The sequence below is a fragment of the Pinus tabuliformis genome, chromosome 1_2 (assembly GCF_031772625.1).
Source record: "Pinus tabuliformis cultivar Carrire ecotype Pingquan chromosome 1_2, CPIR1, whole genome shotgun sequence".
Classification (NCBI taxonomy): domain Eukaryota; kingdom Viridiplantae; phylum Streptophyta; class Pinopsida; order Pinales; family Pinaceae; genus Pinus; species Pinus tabuliformis.
In genome coordinates, this window is record NC_142298.1 from 960,181,510 (window position 1) to 960,203,065 (window position 21,556).

The 21,556-nt window shown below is 31.4% G+C and overlaps 1 protein-coding gene and 1 pseudogene across 1 annotated transcript; both read right to left on the minus strand.

Moving 5' to 3' along the window:
• Positions 1-17,267: 17,267 nt before the first annotated feature.
• LOC149209164 (uncharacterized) lies at positions 17,268-17,705 on the minus strand (annotated as a pseudogene).
• A 2,392-nt stretch (positions 17,706-20,097) lies between these two features.
• LOC149209165 (uncharacterized) lies at positions 20,098-20,640 on the minus strand. Its single transcript, XM_089398530.1, has one exon. It carries the CDS (start codon positions 20,638-20,640, stop codon positions 20,098-20,100), a length of 543 nt encoding a protein of 180 aa, XP_089254656.1.
• Positions 20,641-21,556: the final 916 nt, after the last annotated feature.

Here is a 21,556-nt window from a genome sequence, read left to right on the forward strand (position 1 = left end):
ATAATACATTAAGCAAAAGCAAATGGCTTATTTAATAGCGCTAGAATTTATCTTCTATTGTTAATTCCATAATTTTCCATCTTTGAAATAACATAGTTATTTACTCTAAAAAGATTGCAAGAATATTTTTATAATCAATTCCCTAATAGCATGATAAGCTTGGGTATAGCATGCTATCTATTTATTATGAGCAATGTTTTCATCTTCATACTTAAAAAAGTAACCAAAGGCAAGGATGGTTGAGTAACCATTTAAATAGAAGTAAATGTAGCTAACAATTTAAATAAGAATAAATTATTTTTATGATTTTTTATCCATATTCAATGCCATCAATTTATGTTTCATATTTTTATTCCATCAATTTATGTTTCATGTTTGTATTGCACAAATATAAAAAAACTGGGTTTGAAGTAACAAATTATATGTAAGTTTACTTTTAGTGCATAAATATTTATATGTTTCATTTTAGAAAGATACAAAGACCAGATATGTATGTTTCATTTCAGAATTTTGTATGCATGTTTCATATGTTTCATTTACGAGATGAAGGTAAATAAAAGAAAAAAAATCTTCATTTCATTTAGAATTATTTTTACAATAAAATTGGACACATTTTTCTGTTGTTTATATGAATTGTTTATTTTTTATCAGTTGTTCTGGAGTATGAACAATGGTAGATTGTAAATATTGTATAATTATATGGATAGATATATTTATTTTAGAATAAGGCTTTTAGAATTTTAATTTAATTATCAATAATTACTAGATTGATGGTAAGAATTTACCCCCACAAAATAGTCTAGAATATTCTTAATAATAGTCACAAATAGCAAAGGTCGAGATTTATCTCAAAAAAATGATGTCCTTTCTATCTTTTCAATTAAATTGAATAATTAAAAAAATTACATATGAGCATGTGTCATACAAATATGAGTTATGGTTTTTTAATAATATGGTATTAGTAAACCGTGGTATTGTAACAAAACCTATTTCCAAATTAGGAATCTCCATAGTAAAGTGAAGGTGAATCTCCATGATTAAAAATCTTGTTACATGTTTTTTTTTAATGTGTGTGTATCTATATATATATATATATATATATATATATATATATATATATAAGCCATATAGTAATTTTTTTATATTATTAATAATTATTATTATTTGAAATAAAGTTATAATTTAGTTATTTTTTATGATTTTTTTTAATATTTTACAATGTGAATGTATCTTAAGGAAAACAATCATATAAATTATTTAATTAGATACCCCTTCACTCGCTTACCCATCTCCTAGATTCTTCTAGCTCAAGAGCTCTTAACTATTGATTTTTTCCACAATCAAACCCACTCAACTTCCTACCCCATTTACAAAACCTTAGCAAATATTATGTCATATGAATCACTCATATCAATTCAATTTACAATTTTTATTAAACTAAATTAAAAATATATCAATTTTCAACATTCACTTATATATTTGATCATGAATGTGAAAACGTTATTCCATTTAATAAATATTATAAAATGATTGATATATATATATATATATATATATATATATATATATATATATAACGAGAGAGAGATAACTTTTATATTTGACTATGAATATATTATCATTTATAAATATGATAAAATGATAGTTTCAATAAAATATTTATCAATTTACATCATTCACTTATATAATTGATTATGAATATAAATATTATTCTAATTCGTAAATATTATAAAAATAATTTCTAATTTCTTTATAGATTAACATATCTATATTATATTATATTTGAGAATTCATTTACATTAAATTTTGGATACGATTGAAAGTAGTTTTATTTTATATTTAATTTTGGATTATACATATTATGTATGTGAGTTGAATTTGTATTTAATTTTGAATTAAATTGAAAACTATAGAATATTTTAAATTACAATATGATTTTTTTTTTTATCAATTTTTAGATAATTTTTTTTTTTAATTATATATCATTTTCACTTGTGGTAAGTTGAAAGGGGTTTTTGATCTTAAGGGAAATAAAAAAATAACTTTTAAATGGGCCTTTATAGCCAAGATGAGGTTCTGTAGCTACATTTTTCTCTACTTAACTATTCAAATGATAGTTAGTACACTTTCATAAAAACCAAGTGGCATGGGTGATTAGTTCCTCCTCTTTGAATAATGGTAAAGTTGTATGAATTACAAGGATTTTATTTTTTTCTATTCCTTAAATTTTCAAGTCATAGTTATGAGTATGCTTTGCATGAAAACCGTAGTGACAATTTAAGTGGCAATGAACAAGGGAATTCAAATTTCAATGAGGATTACCCCCACAATAGCTTCACACACTTATGGTTTGATATTGAAGTGGAGTAATTAATTAAGAAGTGAATTGAGTTCTCCCACACTTGGCATAATGGTTTTTGAGGATTATCCTAGAATTCTTGTAGAGGAGGCTCTATGGTTTCTTGCATTGTGGTGGATTGCTCTATTTCAAACCCATTTGAATTGGGATTTTTTTCCTATGGCATTGAAGTATCAACAAGGCTATGTTTATGGGATCTCAATTCATGTGGGTGACTCATTTGTGGCTTGTTGAACCTTGTGTTGTTTTCTTATTGGACATGATTATACAAGCTAATTACTCGATTGTTTCTTTTGAATACCTTATTAAACACCTCTCTCTTCACATGGAAATCATAAAGTTAGTGTCCAAATTTATGTGGACAAAGCATTATTTTGAAGGTCTTCCACTCAATTGTCATTTGTTTGAAGGGATGTTGGAAAAGGGTCTAGTAATTAGCTATGGTAGTTTACTAGTTAAGCACATGGGAATTGGAAGAGGGAATTTGTAGGTGTCATGTAGTGATTTTAGAATAGAACATCATTCACATTCTGAGACTATGTCAAACCACTAATATCCATAGAGTTGTTAGAAGAGATGAAAGTCTCATTAGAGAGAGTAGGAATTCAATTTTATATGTGAATGGTAGGATGAAATCTCATGAAAAAATTAGAGATAATGAATATACATTCATCATGGGAAAATATGCATGGTTGGAAGAGGAAAATAGAATCTCTTTAAGCTAGATGTATTGCTTTTTTTCAAATGGTTGTAAATCTAGTAAAAAGTCCCAATTTTCTATCTCAAATGTGAGATTATTTATTGGAATAGTTGTGGAAACAAAATAAAAAAAATCAACAAAATTATAATGTATAAATGTTGCTTATGGATAAGTGAAATGTTGTGTTCTCATAATACAATAAAACTAACCATGAGGGCCTGTTTTTTTCGACTGGAGGAGAATAGAGTTTTCTCTATGAACCGATGTTTAGGGCTCCATTGTCATTTTCCTACCCGGTCACTTTCTGCACCTACTTGACCGCATATGTTTCAGGATTCTTTTTTGCCTCTCCATCCGTCTATCGCACATACGCCAACCTTTGTCTACCACCTTCTCTCAGTGTACCTTCCTACCTCACTGCACTACCTTCCCTTGACCACCTCTGAATAACTTGTAGCGACCTACTGTCGTCAGTTAAGGGGAGGTAGGGTTTTTTTACAGAATTTCTTATGGTATTTTGGTATTAATAGGGTGGATATCAAGATGGATGAGGATATTTTTTATTACTTGGAAGATCCCATCTCGGAATCTTCCATCTGGTCTAGCCCTCCATATCAGCCTCTCGGGATGGAGAATATCATGACATCTGGTGATCCCCAGCTTAGAATATTTCCCCCCTGTCGACCCTGCTAGTTGCTAGTTACCAGTTCCTTTACCCCTTCCATCCCCCATGATCCATCCTTTTACTCAACTTGGTGCAGTTATTCGGTTTTAGCATCTTCGCCAGAAATTGATCCAGTCGCTTAGTCTCTTGATTTAAATACCCTCTCTCAATATGTATCATCCCTTGCCACCATCCATTTCACTAAATCATGTCTAAACCCTTATAGTCCCATCCCTCACTTTGGTCGCTCTGCTCTTGAGCTGGTACCTCCCAATCGATTTATCGGAAATGTCCCCACGATCTCCCTCGCCCTCTTTGATTCGTCTCCATCTCCTTCCGTTACTCGGGCTCCACCTGGGGTGGATATTGGAAATATCCTGGTTACTCAATCCTATCTCAATCAACACGTAGATGAGCCAACCTTGCAGGAGGGAACATCAACAAAGGATACTAATAATATTCCTCAAAATAAATCAAAGAAAACTAAGTGCCCTAAGGTTAAGGAAAAAGATCGAGCTCTGATTGTAGGTAAAGACATCCAACTTGATGACATAATGGATACTGCTACAAGGGTTTTAGTTGGAGGAATTAGGGGAAGAAATTACTCAGTCTCTCGGCTATGAAAATGGGCACAGGATATTTGGGGACAGGCATTGGAAACCCTTCTTGTAATTTGTTGCCTTCAAAAGGGTTGGCTTTCCCTGAGATTCTCTCATGAAGATCACATTACTTGGGTTCTCACTTGTTTCTGTCACATTGAGATGGCCCCGGTTCTTTTGAAGCAATGGACTCCATTATTTGACCCTTAACATAGCCACCTAGGCAAGGGTTGGGTGTGGGTTCAACTTCTGGGACTACCAATGCAACTCTGGTCCAAGGACATCTTCCGACTCATTGGGAATGACATGGGTCAATATCTAGAATAGGACAATTCCTATCTTGAGACTGGTAGAATGAACTTTTCCAAGATATTGGTTTCTATGGATTTGCATGAGGGATTGGTGGAGAACCTCATCTTATATCACTGAGAACATACTCAAAATCATATTTTGGATTATGCAAGAATACCTTTAGGTGCCGCAGGTGCCATCAAGTGTGGCATGTATATAAATATTTCCCTCTTCTACAACAAATCCAAGTCCACAAACTCACGGGTTTTTGGGGGTTAGCCGACCAAACTCTCACTGTGGGATGTTCCCAGGGTCTGTCAGCATCATCTACTCAAGAATTTTCTGCAAATGTTCGTCGAGATGCCAGGGAGATCCCTCTTTAGACAACTATTTGCGATAAGGATAAAGGTGCATTGACGTCTCGACATCTTGCTTCGGCCTCGCTGGAGCGTGGATTCAGGCAAGGATTCTTGCTTTCCCCATTAATTTTCCTACTTATTATGGATGGATTAAGCAGACTCATGCACAGAGCCAAAAGATGGGATACTCTCAATGTTATTCGTATTGGCGGTACACTCCTCTCACATCTACTATTTGTTGATGATGTACTTATCTTCCTGGATGGTTCACTCAGTGATATAAATTCTTTCAAAGACATCTTGAACACATTTTGCAATGCTATAGGTATGTCTCCAGATCAATAAAAGTCTACTATCACCTACTGTGAATGCACTAATATTGAACTCACTAATGCTCGCAACATCTATCCATTCACTTTCCTACACCTTGAAGAAGGAATCAAATGTCTCAGTTTTAAGGTCAAGCCTAATAACTACCAGAAGGCCACACGTGTCTCTCTAGAGTGGGCATACTTATTATCGTTAAATAGGTCATTGAAGCCACGTTGGTGTTCTATATGTCCCTATATTAGATTCCAAAAGGCATTATAAACATCATACAAAGGATTTGTTGTGGCTTCCTCTGGCGTGGCACAAAGGAGGGACACACCTTTGTGTGGGTCACATGGGACAAAATTTCCCTCCCAAAGGCATGGGTAGGATGGGGTCTAAAGGACATACATTGTTTTTCGCAAGCGTTGGTTGCAAAGGTTGGATGGAGATTAATCACTATAAATAGCCTCTGGACAGAAGTGGCACAACAAAAATATATCGCCCCTCTATCTATTGAAGAGTGGATTCGACTCCCCAATAAATCGATAGCAAACATCTCCACCATTTGGAAATTTGTCCTTAAGTCTTTTCCCCTCACTGTTGCGAGATTAGCTTGGCACATTGGCTATGGAAATCATGTTTATATTAGATTCGACCTATGGTCTAGATGCGCTAATAAACATATTCTCCCTCATGACTTAATCACTTTCCTTAATGAACATTGGATAAAATTCCTAAATCAGATTGGTGACCCAATTAGATCAGACATATGGGGGAAGTACTGGCTCACATCTGATGAACTAAATATCCCTACACAATGGCATGATGTATGGGAAAATTATATCAAGGTTTTGTCCTCATCACACACCAGACTAACTGACCAAGAAGATGAACTAATGTGGGTTCTCTCAAAACATGATGCCTACACTCCCAAGGAAGGTTACCTCATAACCATTGGCACAAGAGAACCTGATGCACCCAGCTAGTGGTGGAAGCACTTATGGAAGCTCAAGGGGTTGACAAAAGCATGATTGTTATTTTTGTGGATTATGGAAAAACAAATACCAATCGGACAAAATATGATAAAACATGCTTATTATGGCCCCTCACAGTGTTCGTTATGTTAACTCACTGAAGAATCCACAAAGAATTTATTTCTACACTGTTAGGTGGTGTCCACAATATGGAACTTCATTTATCATGACCTCTCTTCATCGATTAAATGACAAGGAAACTCCATATCACAAGCATGGGTTAGCTGGTGGAATGAATCATCAACAAACAAACAAAAAACATTCCTTTGCTGGTGTGCTGGGGTATATGGATTGGATGCAACCGGAAATCTTTTTAGACCAACCTTTTTGTTTAGAGAGAATTGTGGCATAGGTTTTAGCCATATATTCCATGCTCCTCAAAGATGATAACACCTTTGTCCCTTGCATTATATCAATGGAAATCATCGATCAAACATTCCCCTGGGCTTATTTCAACGAATCCTCACAGCAGGGATCTTGTGGCAAAGTGGTTGTTCTATACCTATTTGATCATCATTATTTTTAGGTAAAATCTGGTATGGGTCAAGGCACCAACAATTACACGGAATTATACAGTCTCAAGCTCCTACTTCTCTTTGCACTTGAGAAATAATGCATAAAGCTTCAAATTTTTGGCGACTCAAAATTGGTGATCGATTGGTTCACATCCAAATCCACCTATCACACACACACACTCTCAAAAGTATAATGGATGAAATGATGCCCCTCATGACCCATTTTGACTTCCTCTCTTGTCATCATAATTATAGGGAACATAATCATACTGCAGACCAACTTTCCAAAGAAGGCACGCAACAGACATTTGGTACTTTTCATGTGACAAAGAACAACAACAACAAATGATACCAATATTATCATCGACCATTCATGGACATGCAACAGGTAGATGCAGATATACATAATTGAACATATATTATGGAGTTTTTTGTCACTTATGAACACTTTGACATAGCCAGGATCTTCCTTTTTGATATCATAGCAGCATCCACATACTGGATTATACTTACTAGACTTTGATGACATAATGCATATATTTTTTTGATTATATACTAGGATGATTGATTTGGATGATACGAATAAGTTTTTTTTTCTGTATGACGTCATATGAACCATACATCATGTAATTTTCTTATTTGATCATAATGAAAATTATGATTTCTCCTCGAGGAAAAAAAATGTTGCTTATGGACTAAGACTTCCATGAGTATAAGAGTTCACAGGAAGCTAACAACTAACATGCCTTTATGTGTTTAAGGGTTTCCATATTTTGTTTAAATTTTAGCATCTCTTATAGTTCTTGTGCCAAATATTACCATCTTTCTTAAGTTAATAAGTTTTAGGTCTTTTATACAATTTGAGAATTTTATTTTTTGAAACAAAAATCTATTTTTTTATAATTTATTAATTAAAAATTATTAGCATTTTACATTATAATACAAAATTTTCAATTAATTTATTAATTAGTTGAATTTAAATTTTCAATTTATAAATCAATTAAAATATAATTCCAAATTTATTTACTTTATCCATAAATGAGATATAATTTCAAATTTAACTTTGAAGTTGTTTTAAAAAATTATCCTAATATTTCTAATATGCAATATTTTCAAACACTTTAATATTTTTTATATTTTTTAATATTTACTTTTACCATTCAAAAATTTCAATTAATTTACAATTAAATTAGATTATTACTATTATTATTACTACTACTATTATTATTATTATTATTATTTCCCACAGGGCACAGAGTGGATGGTGACATGGTGTTTTATTAAGGTACTCCATGGTCAAAAGGTCACTAGTTTGAAAATTCGTGGGAAAAAATACAACCATGCTAAGGGTTGGTGTGGCCTAGGCTAGGTGTGATCCCTCGGTGTTTTTTGAGAGCTTAGATGCCCTTAATTCATGGCTACTCAAGCCATAAGTTATGCATTCTAATCATCTCAAAACTCACATTACATAGTAAAAAACATATTATTATTATTGTTGTTGTTGTTATTTTTAAATTTTAAGAGTTGATTTTAATATTTTGGTTACAATATTATTGATTATTAAGAATGTCATTTCTCATCTCAAACTCACATTACCTAGTAAAAAAATATTATTGTTGTTGTTGTTTTTGTTGTCATTTTTAAATTTTAGGTGTTGATTTTAATATTTGGTTACAATATTATTGATTATTAAGAATGTCATTTCAAACAGGTAATAACTTTAATCATTGAAAAAAATATATGTTCATCCTAAAAAAATTGAGTTAATATCAGTAGCATCCCTTTTCAATATAAAAGTTGATTTTAATATTTTGATAGTAATTATACTCATTATTAAGACTACATTTTTAAATAAATTTTAATTTTAACATCTCAAAAGATGGGATGACTACAGTGTCACCATATTTCAATGTGAGGGTTGATTTTAAGGTTTTGGTTGCATCAAAACAAATGGTTAGGGTTATGGCCTGTAATTTTATGCTTAAAAAAGCTTGGTGATTCTATGAGCACCACATTTAAATTTAAAGTTAATTTTAATTTTTTGTTGGAACCGTACAAATTGTTATCCACATAGTGTCAAAATGTTTTTAGTTTTAACCTATAAAAGAAAGTTTATGATTCTCTAGATACCACTATCCAAATCAAGATTCATTTTTAGGTTTTGGTTTCAATAATACTAATTGATAAAAACATGATGGTTTTAAACTACTTGTAATTTTAACATTTATTAAACACAAATTGCAAAACCACCTTTTCATTAAAAACAAATGAGAATTGTGGAGGGTTCTCATCATGGTCATAACTACGTTTATTAACATTGCTAATCAAAATTTCTCTTATTAAGACAAAAGTGTGAGAGAGAAAATATAACTAACCATAACACAGAAAAACACACATAAATTGCACACGATATTTGTCTTAAAAAAACTCCAACTTGGGAAAAAAATATCCATGAAACTTTGATTATCATTTGGCTAACTGAACTATGAGTCAAGTGAGTTACACATTTGCTGACTTTTGACACATTACAATGGAGGGTACCAAACCTATTCAATTATTTATAATCCATAAATTACTAATACCATGTGCCCAAAAACTATGTACCATATACCTAAAAACGTGGACTCTATGTCCAAGTCAAATTTACCTAATAAATCTTTCTTTAAACTCGATCAAGGAAATTCCTTAACTCCAATCTAAAAAATTCACATGCCTCACCTTGATTTAGTTTTTATTTACTTTTAAATATATATTTTTATTTATTTTTATTTACTTTTAAATATATATTTTAATTCAATTTTCTGTTTTTATTGTACTTTATTTTTAAGAATTTTTTTCCCTTTCCTTCCAATTTTTAGGATTATGATTAAGATTTGTTTATCACACCAAAGGTTTTTGAAATTATGGCTTCAAAAATGTTATTATTTAAATATGAAAAATGAATATTTCCAATGACATTTTTTCTTAAAATTTAAGGGTTGACTTTAATTTATTTTGATAATAACATTATTAAATCTTAAAATGTCATTTCAAACTTTTCAAACTTGTGGTAAGTTTAAGTATAGAAAAAGGGGTATTAATCATAAAAATGAGTTTCTATTAATAACCTTTATTTTCAATGCAGGGGATGGTTTTGAATGTAATTATATTCGTGGTTAAGGTTATACTTTTAAACAAATTTTAATTTTAATTTCCAAAAAGATGGGATGATTATAGTAGCACTCTCTTTCAATTTCAAGGTTAATTTTAAGGTTTTGGTTGCAACAACATTAATGGTTAGGGCTATGGTTTCAAAATCATTATAATTTTAGGCTTGAAAAATATTCATGACTATAGGAGCACCACATTTCAATTTAGAGGTTTTTCAATGGAATCGTAATGGTTCTTATCAACATAGTGTCAAACAAATTGTAAATTTATCATTTAGAAAAATTGTGACCATGAGTATCACCATTCAAAAAAGAGATAAATTTTAAGGTTTTAGCTGCAATTCTACTAGTTTTTAAGGTCATGATGGTTTAAATCAACTTGCAAGTTTAATATAAAAAAAAAATAAAGAGTTATTTTGGAGAACCATTTTTTTTATTCAAAACAAGCATTAAATACAACCTCTAAAAAAATGAGAACTATGTAGTAATCTTGGAAAGTTGGTAATTATGTGTATTAACATTTTTAATTACAATATCTCTTGTTAGGATTAAAATGTGAAAGAGAAAATACAATTAACCATAACATAGACAAACACATATAAATGTCACATAATATTTGTCTTGAAAAACACCAATCAGGGAAAAGAAAGCCATCAAACTTTGATTATCATTTGGCAAAACCTGACTAACTTATGTTTCAAGTGAGTCAGACATCTGTTGACTTCTGACACATTACTCTGGAGTATAAAAAGCCTATTTATAAGCTTAATTGTAACCCATGTGGTCAAAATCATGGGTTACCAAAACCATATACCATATAGACCTAACAAAATTGACTCTATGTCTAAGTCAAGTTTACCAAATAATCCCTACTTTAAAATTGATTTGGAAAATTCCTCAAATCCAATTTGAGAAACCCAAATGCCAACGCCCCCACCTCACATCATTGTAGAATTTACTAGGGGTATGTATGTCTTATTAGATTGTATAGTCATATGCTCATTTACATGTAGTTTTTAAAAGAAAATGCATCTCCGAAGAATTATTTTTATTAGCTATTTGGGCACTTACAAATGCCACCATCTTATTTATTTTCCATTTCTTTAACCATAATACATAACCACATTACCACATCCATGCAATTTTTCATCCTCCATGGATTTGATAACATATTTTACCATCCTTCACTTCTCAAGTTGATCTATCATTCCAATGGATCTTTCCATACTCAGTTCATTCCACCTAACTTTCATCAAGATAGTCTCATGCAATTGCCTACAATCGTTGATTTAATACTACTTATTACAACTAAAATATGAGAGAGAAAATATAATAAACCATATCATAGCAAAAAAAAGATAAATCACACATAAGATTTATCTTGCAAACCCCAACCAGGGAAAAATCATCCATGAAGCTTTGATTACCATTTGACCAAATTTGGCCAAGCTATCAGTTAAGTGAGCCTTGGTACTCACATTCACCATCGATCACTAATAGCATTTTCAAAAAAACTCATGTATTATAGTCCTAACAAATTTTACTATATGACCAAGTCACGTTTACCTAATTTCTTCTCCCTTTTTTTTGTGTTGGTATTCACTTATGCATGTTGAAGTGATAGTGTCCACCTTTCAATCAATTATCTTGATGTAGTAACCTCGTCCATCAATTTGCATCCTTCACGTTGCTAGCTCAGGTCCTCACTCCTCCACTCTGATAATGATTTCATCAATTCCTAGAGGTGCATTCTCCCTACCTAATGTGCCAAGATACAAACATTGTTAGTAGATGTACATTTATGGCACTCTCTCTTATTTTATCTTACTGTTGTTTGTGGTTGTAATGTACTAAATTTATAATAGTGAAAAAAAATTGTGTGTGCCTAATAACTCCACTATAACAAAAATCAAGATACATGTAAAAATGTTAGTTTGTAGTAATTCAAATATTGGCAATTACCAATATAGATCCATCTTAACTGTGAATCTAGCAAGTGACGAGAGGGATCAAATATGTTCAAGCACAAATCCCTTTTCAAGTGAAAAAATTGAAAAAAGGTTTAGACCTAGAGAGATTTGACCCCTATCCACCCTTGCTAGATATGTGATTAAAATGGATTTATACTGGTGTTATACAGAGATGAAAAATGACCAAAATGTAGAATGTTACATATATATATATAGAGAGAGAGAGCTTATAACCCACATTGAAATTATTATTATTAATATTTTTAAATGCTACATATTAATTTTATATTAAGAATTAAATTAATGGTACATATCTCTTTTATTAAGAAATATTTTTTTTATTATTATAATAGATCTCATAACCACTTCTTTATATATATATATATATATTATAAATTATAAATGGTGTATTGAACACTTTTAAAAATATATAAAAAATTATACATCTTTAAATATGAAAATATAAATTGTTTTTATTTATATTTAATAACTTTATCTTCTTTTAAAATTAATATAAAACTATATTACGTGGAAAATATATTTTAGACTCCATTGTAATATTAACAATTTTAATTAAAACTAACTAAATATGTATATCTATTTTTTTTATTATAGCTTACATTTTTTTTTAATTAGAAAACAACTATTTTTTTTATTATAGCTTACATTTTTTTAATTAGAAAAAAATTATTTTTATTTTAAGAGGTACATGTGTAACTCCAAATTGAACATTGACAAAATCAAATATCACCCTCATACTAAGTTATTGATGTGTTTCTTAGTACAATAAAATAATAATTATAAAATTAGTCTAACATTATTGCTCATTATATTATATCGTTTTAGAGGTAATTAAATATTTATTTTACATAATTTTGTTCTCTTTGTTATATATCCATGAAAGATTTGACACCATAACAACCTAGGTTAATCTCAACCCAAACTTTTACAACTTGAATGATTTGAGACTAAGAGAGATGTATGCATAGATATATGTTGATATATGTCGTTAATGATTTTTGCATTATTATTGTTACATAAATAACCTTACATAATTTTTTTTCCTTAAATTGTAAGAAAAATTTGCTTCTTTTTAGTAATATTAATTTATTAACCATATATGTATGTGACATTTTTTTCACCTTAAATTTTAAAAACGTTAATCTTATCAATATCAATTAAAAAAAGAGCAGATTTATCAAATGAAACTTATATCCCTATTTCACTCATTATTAACCTATTAGTAAATTGAATGTGAAATTAATATCTTTAATACTTAACCTCACTCTTAATCCAACTTCCGTGCACAATGTATTCCAAATTGATACATGAGTTTGGTTTTCCATTATTTAAAAGTTCCTATATCCCATAAAATATATGTTCTTTTTAGGGTGATAAAGTGTATTTGTCTTTTTTTTTCTTCTATCTAAATATTTGGAAATAATGCCTACATTAGTAAATTGATAGATTAAGTTGGTTGGTTGTTGGAATTTGTTGAGATAGTTTTTCAACAAGAAATTCTTTGTTTGGAATCTGTTGAAGAGCCTTATTTATGTGGCTTGTAATTTCACTCTGATGGCAATATAAAAATTACTTTTGTGTGTAATTTGTGCACCATGTCTACCTCTACCAATTTATTTGTTAGTATTAGAGCCTATATGGGTTGAATCCCTCTCAGAGAGCCCAGAAAGATGAAAGAGATCTAAGGTTCTGTTCCCTGTATATAAATTAATGAGTATGTGAAAATTGTTTTATGGGTTGAATCCCTCTCAGAGAGCCCAGAAAGATGAAAGAGATCTAAGGTTCTGTTCCCGGTATATAAATTAATGAGTATGTGAAAATTGTTTTATATTTTCTGCGTTTGGAGGCGCTCTCTAAGTGATTAAGCGTTGTGTGATTGAGCGCTCACTGTTATTTTTTTTCAGTGTGATTGAGCACTTTGTAAAAGCATTGTTATATCATGTATCTCGTTGGAGGATCAGGGGATTGTCGTTGTGCTGGAAGGAGAATGTTTTGCATTATTTTGGTAATCGGAGGTTTGAACTAAAGCGTACTGGGGCTATGTTAATCCCACCAGAGTCTGCAGTTGCTATGATGAGGGTAAGAGAACAAAATGTGGTTTGCAATATCACTAGTTGCAGACATGGACTGTGCTAATTAGCAGACTGTCGAATTCGGCCTCCATCTAGCCCTCCACTAGATCATCTTTATTTTTTCCTTTAACGGCTTCTCACTGAAGCAAGATTAAGTTCGTTGGGTACGCTATTCAATTTTCGCAATGAGTCAGTAAGGATTCTTCTGTCGATGAGCCATAATGCTTGTCGTAGGTTTTGTGGTTTATGGAACACGAGCCATTACGCTTAATTTTGAAAACATGTGAGAATTTTCTATATCAAGTTGTAGAAGATTCTAAAGGACTAACCCTTCTTGCAGATGCAGCAGATTCATTGATGGATTTAGAGCATCTAGCTCCTGGTGCATGTTAAGTTTTAGTAAGCAGATTACTTCAGTGTCTGGGAAGTACCAAAGATTCTTCTATTAAATGAATTCAAGAATTAGCGGAGCATGCTCTTCATTCGCTACAAAAATACCACTTGGACTCTGCAGCTTGGCATAAATATACATTTTTATTGATAGTTGCATAACACGTGCTTCATTCTTCCTCCATGTTGCTACTCAAATCCACTAGAAATCTACATTGTTGCTTGGAATTTCATCCATAGTTCAAACACGATGTCCAGAATGAATTGCAAAGGCAGTGTTCTACGTGTATTGTTTAGAATGAGAAACTTAGTTGTATTTTTGTTGTGGAGAGTAGTTATTGGTCTCGTTTCCATGGGTTATGTTGTTTTCTTTGTTAAATAGTTTGTTTCTGCATTTTGTAAGTTTGTTTGTAATTATAAAAGTGTAGAACCAATTAATGAATAGAAAAATATAATTAAATTAGTGGTTCTCAATGTTCTTAGGTGTTGAGAGAAAGTATCGCTAATTTGATTGTATGAGTCTATTATATACTGATGGATCTTATTGTGCTTCAGGCTTCAAGAGTGTAGTTAGAAGTTATGATATGAGAACCATATGTGTAGAAAGGTTAGTTGCATAATTGACTACTGAATATGCACAATACTCACCTATATAACTATCAAAAAGTGTAGTTAGTTACATTTAGATAGATGGGAGTTTTTCCATAGGGTGGTGCAGTATCAAGATTTTTCTTTGGAATATAGAGAAGTGTCAATTATACATAATTCTTCAAATATGGTTAGAGGTATGGGAAGCTCGAAGGTTGTGGTGGTGAAAAGAGTGATGTCGAGAGACTTCAAAGTGGATATAAGTGTCGAGGAAAACCAGTGAGAGAGAGATGTGACTGTATGTAAACTATAATTTTTGTTTTTTCTATTAATCTTTGTAATGGTGTAATGTAAGCATTAAAGGGGGCACTTGGAAATAATGATTACATTAGTAAATTGATATATTAAGTTGATTGGTTGTTGGAATTTGTTGAGATATTTTCTCAACAAGCAATTCCTTACTTGGAATTTGTTGGATTGCATGAGCACTATTTATGCGGCTTATAATTTGGCTTTGATGGTAATATACGAATTATTTTTGTGTGTAATCTATCCACCATGTCTACTTTACCAGTTTATAATTTATAATTTGTAAAAGAATTCAAGTCTTATACTATTCATATATTTTCTTCCTATACAAGAAAATAATTATTAGTTAATGAAAATAATATTAAATCCTAATCTAGTAGTGGAAAATCATTTCAAGTTAAAAATATACAAAAGAAAGTAAAGATCTTTATAACAATGAAGTCATCTTTATTAATCATATTTATCATTAGATGCCAAGGTATTTCCACTTTTTTATTAGTAATTTTAGAACATGGGGAAGCAATGATCATATTTGAAGGGCATGTCTTAATTTCATTTATAAGGGCACACATTCAGGTCGCCCTTCCATAATGAAAAGCATTAAAAAAAAAGCAATTCAATTGACAACGGTGAATTATCTTCAAATTTCTTTTTTTTTTTAACACATGGTGAATCGGTATTGTTTGGAACTAATGTTGTGAGTTCCAAGACAACATACTATTGGTTGCTGATGTCTTTACAATGTTGCAAGCTGCAAGATATTCCTCAATTTATCAAGAACAATAGCCCCTTCCAACATAGTTGCAAGTCCAGTATTCATCATACAATTCATACGCATTGTAACTAACAAGTGGTAGGCCAACTATGTCCATAACATTTATGTTCTCCAAATGTTATGTTTTCTGTCTTTTTCCTTGAATTACTGTTATATTAAGCAGAGCTTGGTGTAAGAACATGCAAAAAATAATTAGTTTGAGATGAAAGAAAAACATTACATCTCAACATGCAGTTGAAGATTACACTCTGAAAACATGGGGCAGAAGAGCCTCAATAAGATGATTTCACAGTACAAATGCCACTATGCCAAGAGTCATTTGATGTGGTATGGGAAATTTCTATTAAATTGATACGAGTAGTGAAGAACATATATGTAAGAAATACAATGTTATCCAAATAGTAAAAGGAAATGATGTCGATGCATGATCAAACTATGGTTAATGGGATTGTAATTACAAACATGATACATTGGACTAAAAGAGTGCTTTTGGTAGTTTCAAATGATGAGTAAAATAGATGTGGCATTTGAAGATTCAATACACATTTTTCCAAAGCAATGCCAACACTAAGATAGCTGAAAAAAGAAATGCCATCACTAAGACAGTTGAAAAATTTCCATTCGTTTTGCCTTCATGTCTAAAGAACTTTTGTTGAGACCTGGTTAGCTAGATTCAAAATCATAACAAAGGCTTTAGATGGTTGTATTGTCTTGGTGTTAAGTGTATAGAAAGTAAATCATATCATCATCTTGGAACTCCTTACATCATTGGTACACCAGTGAAGTTAAATAATAAGGAAGTTTCATAAGAACTGGCATAATATGCAGGTATAAGTAATGTCATTGCACTATAGTGGTAGTTATGATCTAGTATATGGACATGCTAAGAAATCCAAGGCCAAAAATTGGCAAAAAAACTTTGGAATACAACAAGTTGTACAAAATCAACATAGAAAAGGAATGCATTTTATAGATGGTAGGACTCAATCAAAAAGGCATATATAACTCTGGTCACTTATTTCAGCTCACTGAGAAGATATACAAAAGGTAACTTTTACAATTTGGTGGAGGAACTCGCAACTACAATCTGTTATTTTTGTTATCTATTTTAGTCTTCTTAAGTATCTACAATAAAAGAGGCACAACTTGAAACACCAATGTCAAGCATGGCCTCCCACAATTTTCTTGATTCCAGCCTTCTGCTCAAGACTGAGTTTGGAGGGAAATCTAATTTCAGGCTTGATTCTGAAATTTCCTTTCCTGCCATGCTCCTTTGCAATGGGCATTCCCTCCTTGGGAATAATATTTTCATACCCAGGGTATATAATGTCATTTAAAGTAATATTTAGTGTCTTCCCACTCAATGCTGGAATTGCGATAGAAAATCCTATGAGAGCTTCATCCAAGCTTATCTTCTGTACAAGCACCAAGTCATTGCCTTCTCGTCTGAACAAATCATGTGGCCTCCCATCAATCACAAATACCAGATCAGCAACCACAACTCCTAACTGTACATTCCCCTTCTCTGGAAATGTTATCTTAGTCCCTTTCTTCCATCCTGGTTTTATTTCTGTACTCAAAACCTTTTGAATGGTCATAGTCTTGTTGCATGCATAAAGACAAATGTCATTTCTCATAACGTAAGAACATGAAAATATCTACAACTTACTACTAATGAAAGAGACAAAAAAATACCCACCCACTGCCATTCAATACAACACCAATCTATAGTTCTTCAAGGGTATGGAGACTAGTTTTTTAGGAAATACGAAGTTCATATTCTTAAAACTTATAAGATACATTCAAAAAGAGCAAACATAATATTGCAAAGTTACGAAATACATATAATCCATCTATAATACTCAGGGAGACCATATTAGGCCAGGCATGAGAAATATTAAATAACACAATTTAATATGTTTAAAATATGGAGAGACCAAAGCTCTAAACATATAAAATGAAGAAAAGGAAACTTAAGAGGCAAACTAGCACATTTTGATGTTGTCTCTAGTTCAAAACAAGCAAGACTGTATGAAAATCAACACAAAAATACTAAATTATTCTTTTCACAAATAGAAGGATACTACTACATCAAAGGTTGCATTAGTAAATGCATTATTCTTACACGTGTGATTGAGAAATGTAACCACATAAGATAATATTGCACAAGCCTTGAACTTAGCCACAATTGAACCAACTATAGGGACAAAATCATAGTTGGGAAACTGCATATAAGTCTAAACTAAGAACAAAAAATAAACATATAGAAATCATTACATCTTAATGAAATTGAAATAAGAATAAAAATTATGAAGAAACAGAAATACTTATATTAAAAGTATATGGAAGGTCTCATTTATAAAATTAAAAATAAATTCTAGCTTGTATAGGAGGTATGAGTGGAATTCTAGCTTATAAACTTCATATTTGACCAAATCATTGTTCTATTGTCTATTAAAACTCTTTTGGAAAGCTGAGACTTCTAATAATTGCACATCTCAAATGATTGGAACTACAGTCCCTAGACTTGGCCGCAAAATTGATCCAAGGTAGCTTCTTCTTTCAGTTATTGACAGTTTTGGTCCTCCAGCTTAACATATCTTGTGCAATATCCTGCAATGATTACATTCAATATGTTTCAGAAAAATTCACATACAAACTTGAAAAATATGGTTATGATTTCATTTACAAAAGCCAAATGGTATAAAACTAAAAAATTTCACTTACCAAAATGGTTCGTTCAAGTGCTCGATAGGGTAAGACAATGATGGTAATAAATACTAAAACTTACTAGTTCTTTCAATCTATTTTCATAGTGAAAGAGGTTTTAAAGTTTTCATCTCTTTCCATTCATCATAAATAGCATTCAAATCTACCACATTTAGAGCATGAGGTGCAATGAGAGAGATAAACATTAACATATCCAATGTTTTTAAAGAAATTCTTGATCTATCGTGATTTTTTATCCGATTTAATTTTGAAAAACCTCTTTCACAAATTGTTGTATTAGCCGGAATAATAAGAATTGCTTGCCAAAGCTACATTAAGCATGGAAATCCTTCAAACCATTCAATTTCACCTTCACATAGATTCCATGCTCCAAACATATTCTTTTTGGGGTAAGATTTATACATAGTACATATAAATTTATCCATTTCACCCATACATTTAATGTTGTCCACAACAAGCAAGCCTCCAACACTAAATTTTTCACATAAACATGTCAACCATCTTCTTGTTTGAGAGTCTCTATCATCCATATCTTCATAAAAATTACAAGGACTAAAAAACTTATATACATTAAAAATTGGTAAATTTGTGAACCTTGCATTTAGATAATCAATCACCTTCATTACAAAACCCTTTCCCAACATAATGCAGTCATCTAGTGTCCCTGATCTTTGTGACTTTGGAAAACTCTCAAACCTCAATTCATGTACATGTACTATACCTGTGCAATCTACAAACTCAAGAGTTCCTTGTTGTGTTTTACTTAAAAAGGATGATGTGTGCATTGCACCTACCCCAAATGTGCCTCTTATAAATCGCTTATGAAGCAAGCTAATAGTGATATCCAAAGTTGTTCCAATAGATGTAATGTCAACATGATCCTCTTGAAACTTTTTATTCAACTTATTTAACTCAATAAGCACATATGCAAGTAAGTGGATGCAAAATTGAACTTGAAATATTGTAGCCATCTCATACATTTTTTTCTCCACTAACTCCCAGTCTCTTAACAAAGTAGGCATGAGCTTAACGAGTCTTTCCATGAATTTTCCTCTAGAAAGCCATCTAATATGATGAATTTGTAACACTTCTAGCCTTGTCATTTGAAATCACTCCATTATCTCTTTCATTTCTCCATTTCTTTTAGTATAACCATGAATAGATCTTGTTTGCAAACTTATCAATAGCCTGCAACTCTTCAAAATAAGATGAAGCATCGTTTGCTACTAATACTTCTTGATGATATATACAGTAGATATCTTATAAATGAGGGGCATGTCGATAAAGCTTAGTAGATAAAAATTCACGAATACCCCTCATGGATGTTGCTCCATCAGATCCAAATCCAACTAATTTTGTCATGGATAGACTCATGTCTGCTAAAAGAGATGTCACATCATCATATATAGACTGTGATGTTCCATCCATAATTTGTAGCAATTTTATGAATTTTGTAGCACATGGACCTCTTCCTTCATTTGTCAAATATGTAATATAAACAGTGAAATGTTGCACCATAGTCCGATCAACACTTTCATCAACTAAAAGTGAGTAATATGGACTTCGGAAAATCTCATCTTTTAATTTTTTCCAATATACCTCCTTAGCAGCTTCTAGAATGTCTTTTCCAGATGTTGTATTTGTATATGTTAAGTATTCATCTGTTAGAGGCATGTGAGGAGTGTTTTTATACCTATTCATGTCACAAATTGACTTATATACTTCCAAAGGTAAATCATGTATTGCAACAAAATACATGTTCTCAATAATTGATATAATTCTCTCTTTCTGAGTATCAACCATTAGCTCTACATGTTTTGTAATTGGAAGAGTACTCCGTTTACTTTCTCCCTCTACAAGTTGCAAAAAAAAATTATGAGCCTCTGACATTGCATGGATGTTTAAGGCACTAACTTAAAGGGTTATGCTTCCATCTTTAGCAAATGGAGTTTCCCTTTTAAATTCTACACACCATGAACATTTTATCCTTTCAACACCATTAAAATATTTTACAGCATAAACCCATGGAAATCTCATCCTCCATTTGGACTTGAATGTTCTTTTGTACCTCTTGGATGTTGGTTCCTCTTCAAGAAGTTTTTCACTATTTGATTCATGGTCCTCATCCACATGATCATATACTTCATTTTCATAAATATGCAATTGATTAGAGCATTGAGAGATACCAAATGAATCGGAAAGTCAAATTTGTTTCAGATCCTTTTTGGGGCGACCAAGAGGTGGCATTTTATACCTATAATTAACAAAAAAAGAAATATAAAAATATATTAATATAAAAATACACAATATTCTTTGAAAATAAGAAAATATACAACAAAATTCATATGAAAACTAATGAAAAGAAACAAATAGATCTCACACACATAGGTCTGTTGATCATTGAAAATTAAAACTAACATTCAACTTTATGGAAGGTTATGCACATTTCCATCACCAAAATGGAATTTATTCTATAACAAGGAATATATCAAATTGTTTTTTAGTAACTGTAATGTAGAAGGCATCACGATTCACAAGGACAACAATCACAAAAAAGGGGATGCATAAAGCACACTAGCAGTTGGCAGTTCGAGTGAATTTTGGGAATAGTTTGCAATTACACAAGGGTCTTTTGTGCACTTGTCTTAGACAAATCATGTGACAAATTTGTTGTTGGATTGACTTGAATGATGGATTGCTTAAGGGCTCCTTGGTTGAG

Bases quoted from the DNA above. Each gene is read 5' to 3' on its own strand.
- LOC149209165 (XM_089398530.1), bottom strand. From the start codon at position 20,640: ATGGTTGATACTCAGAAAGAGAGAATTATATCAATTATTGAGAACATG.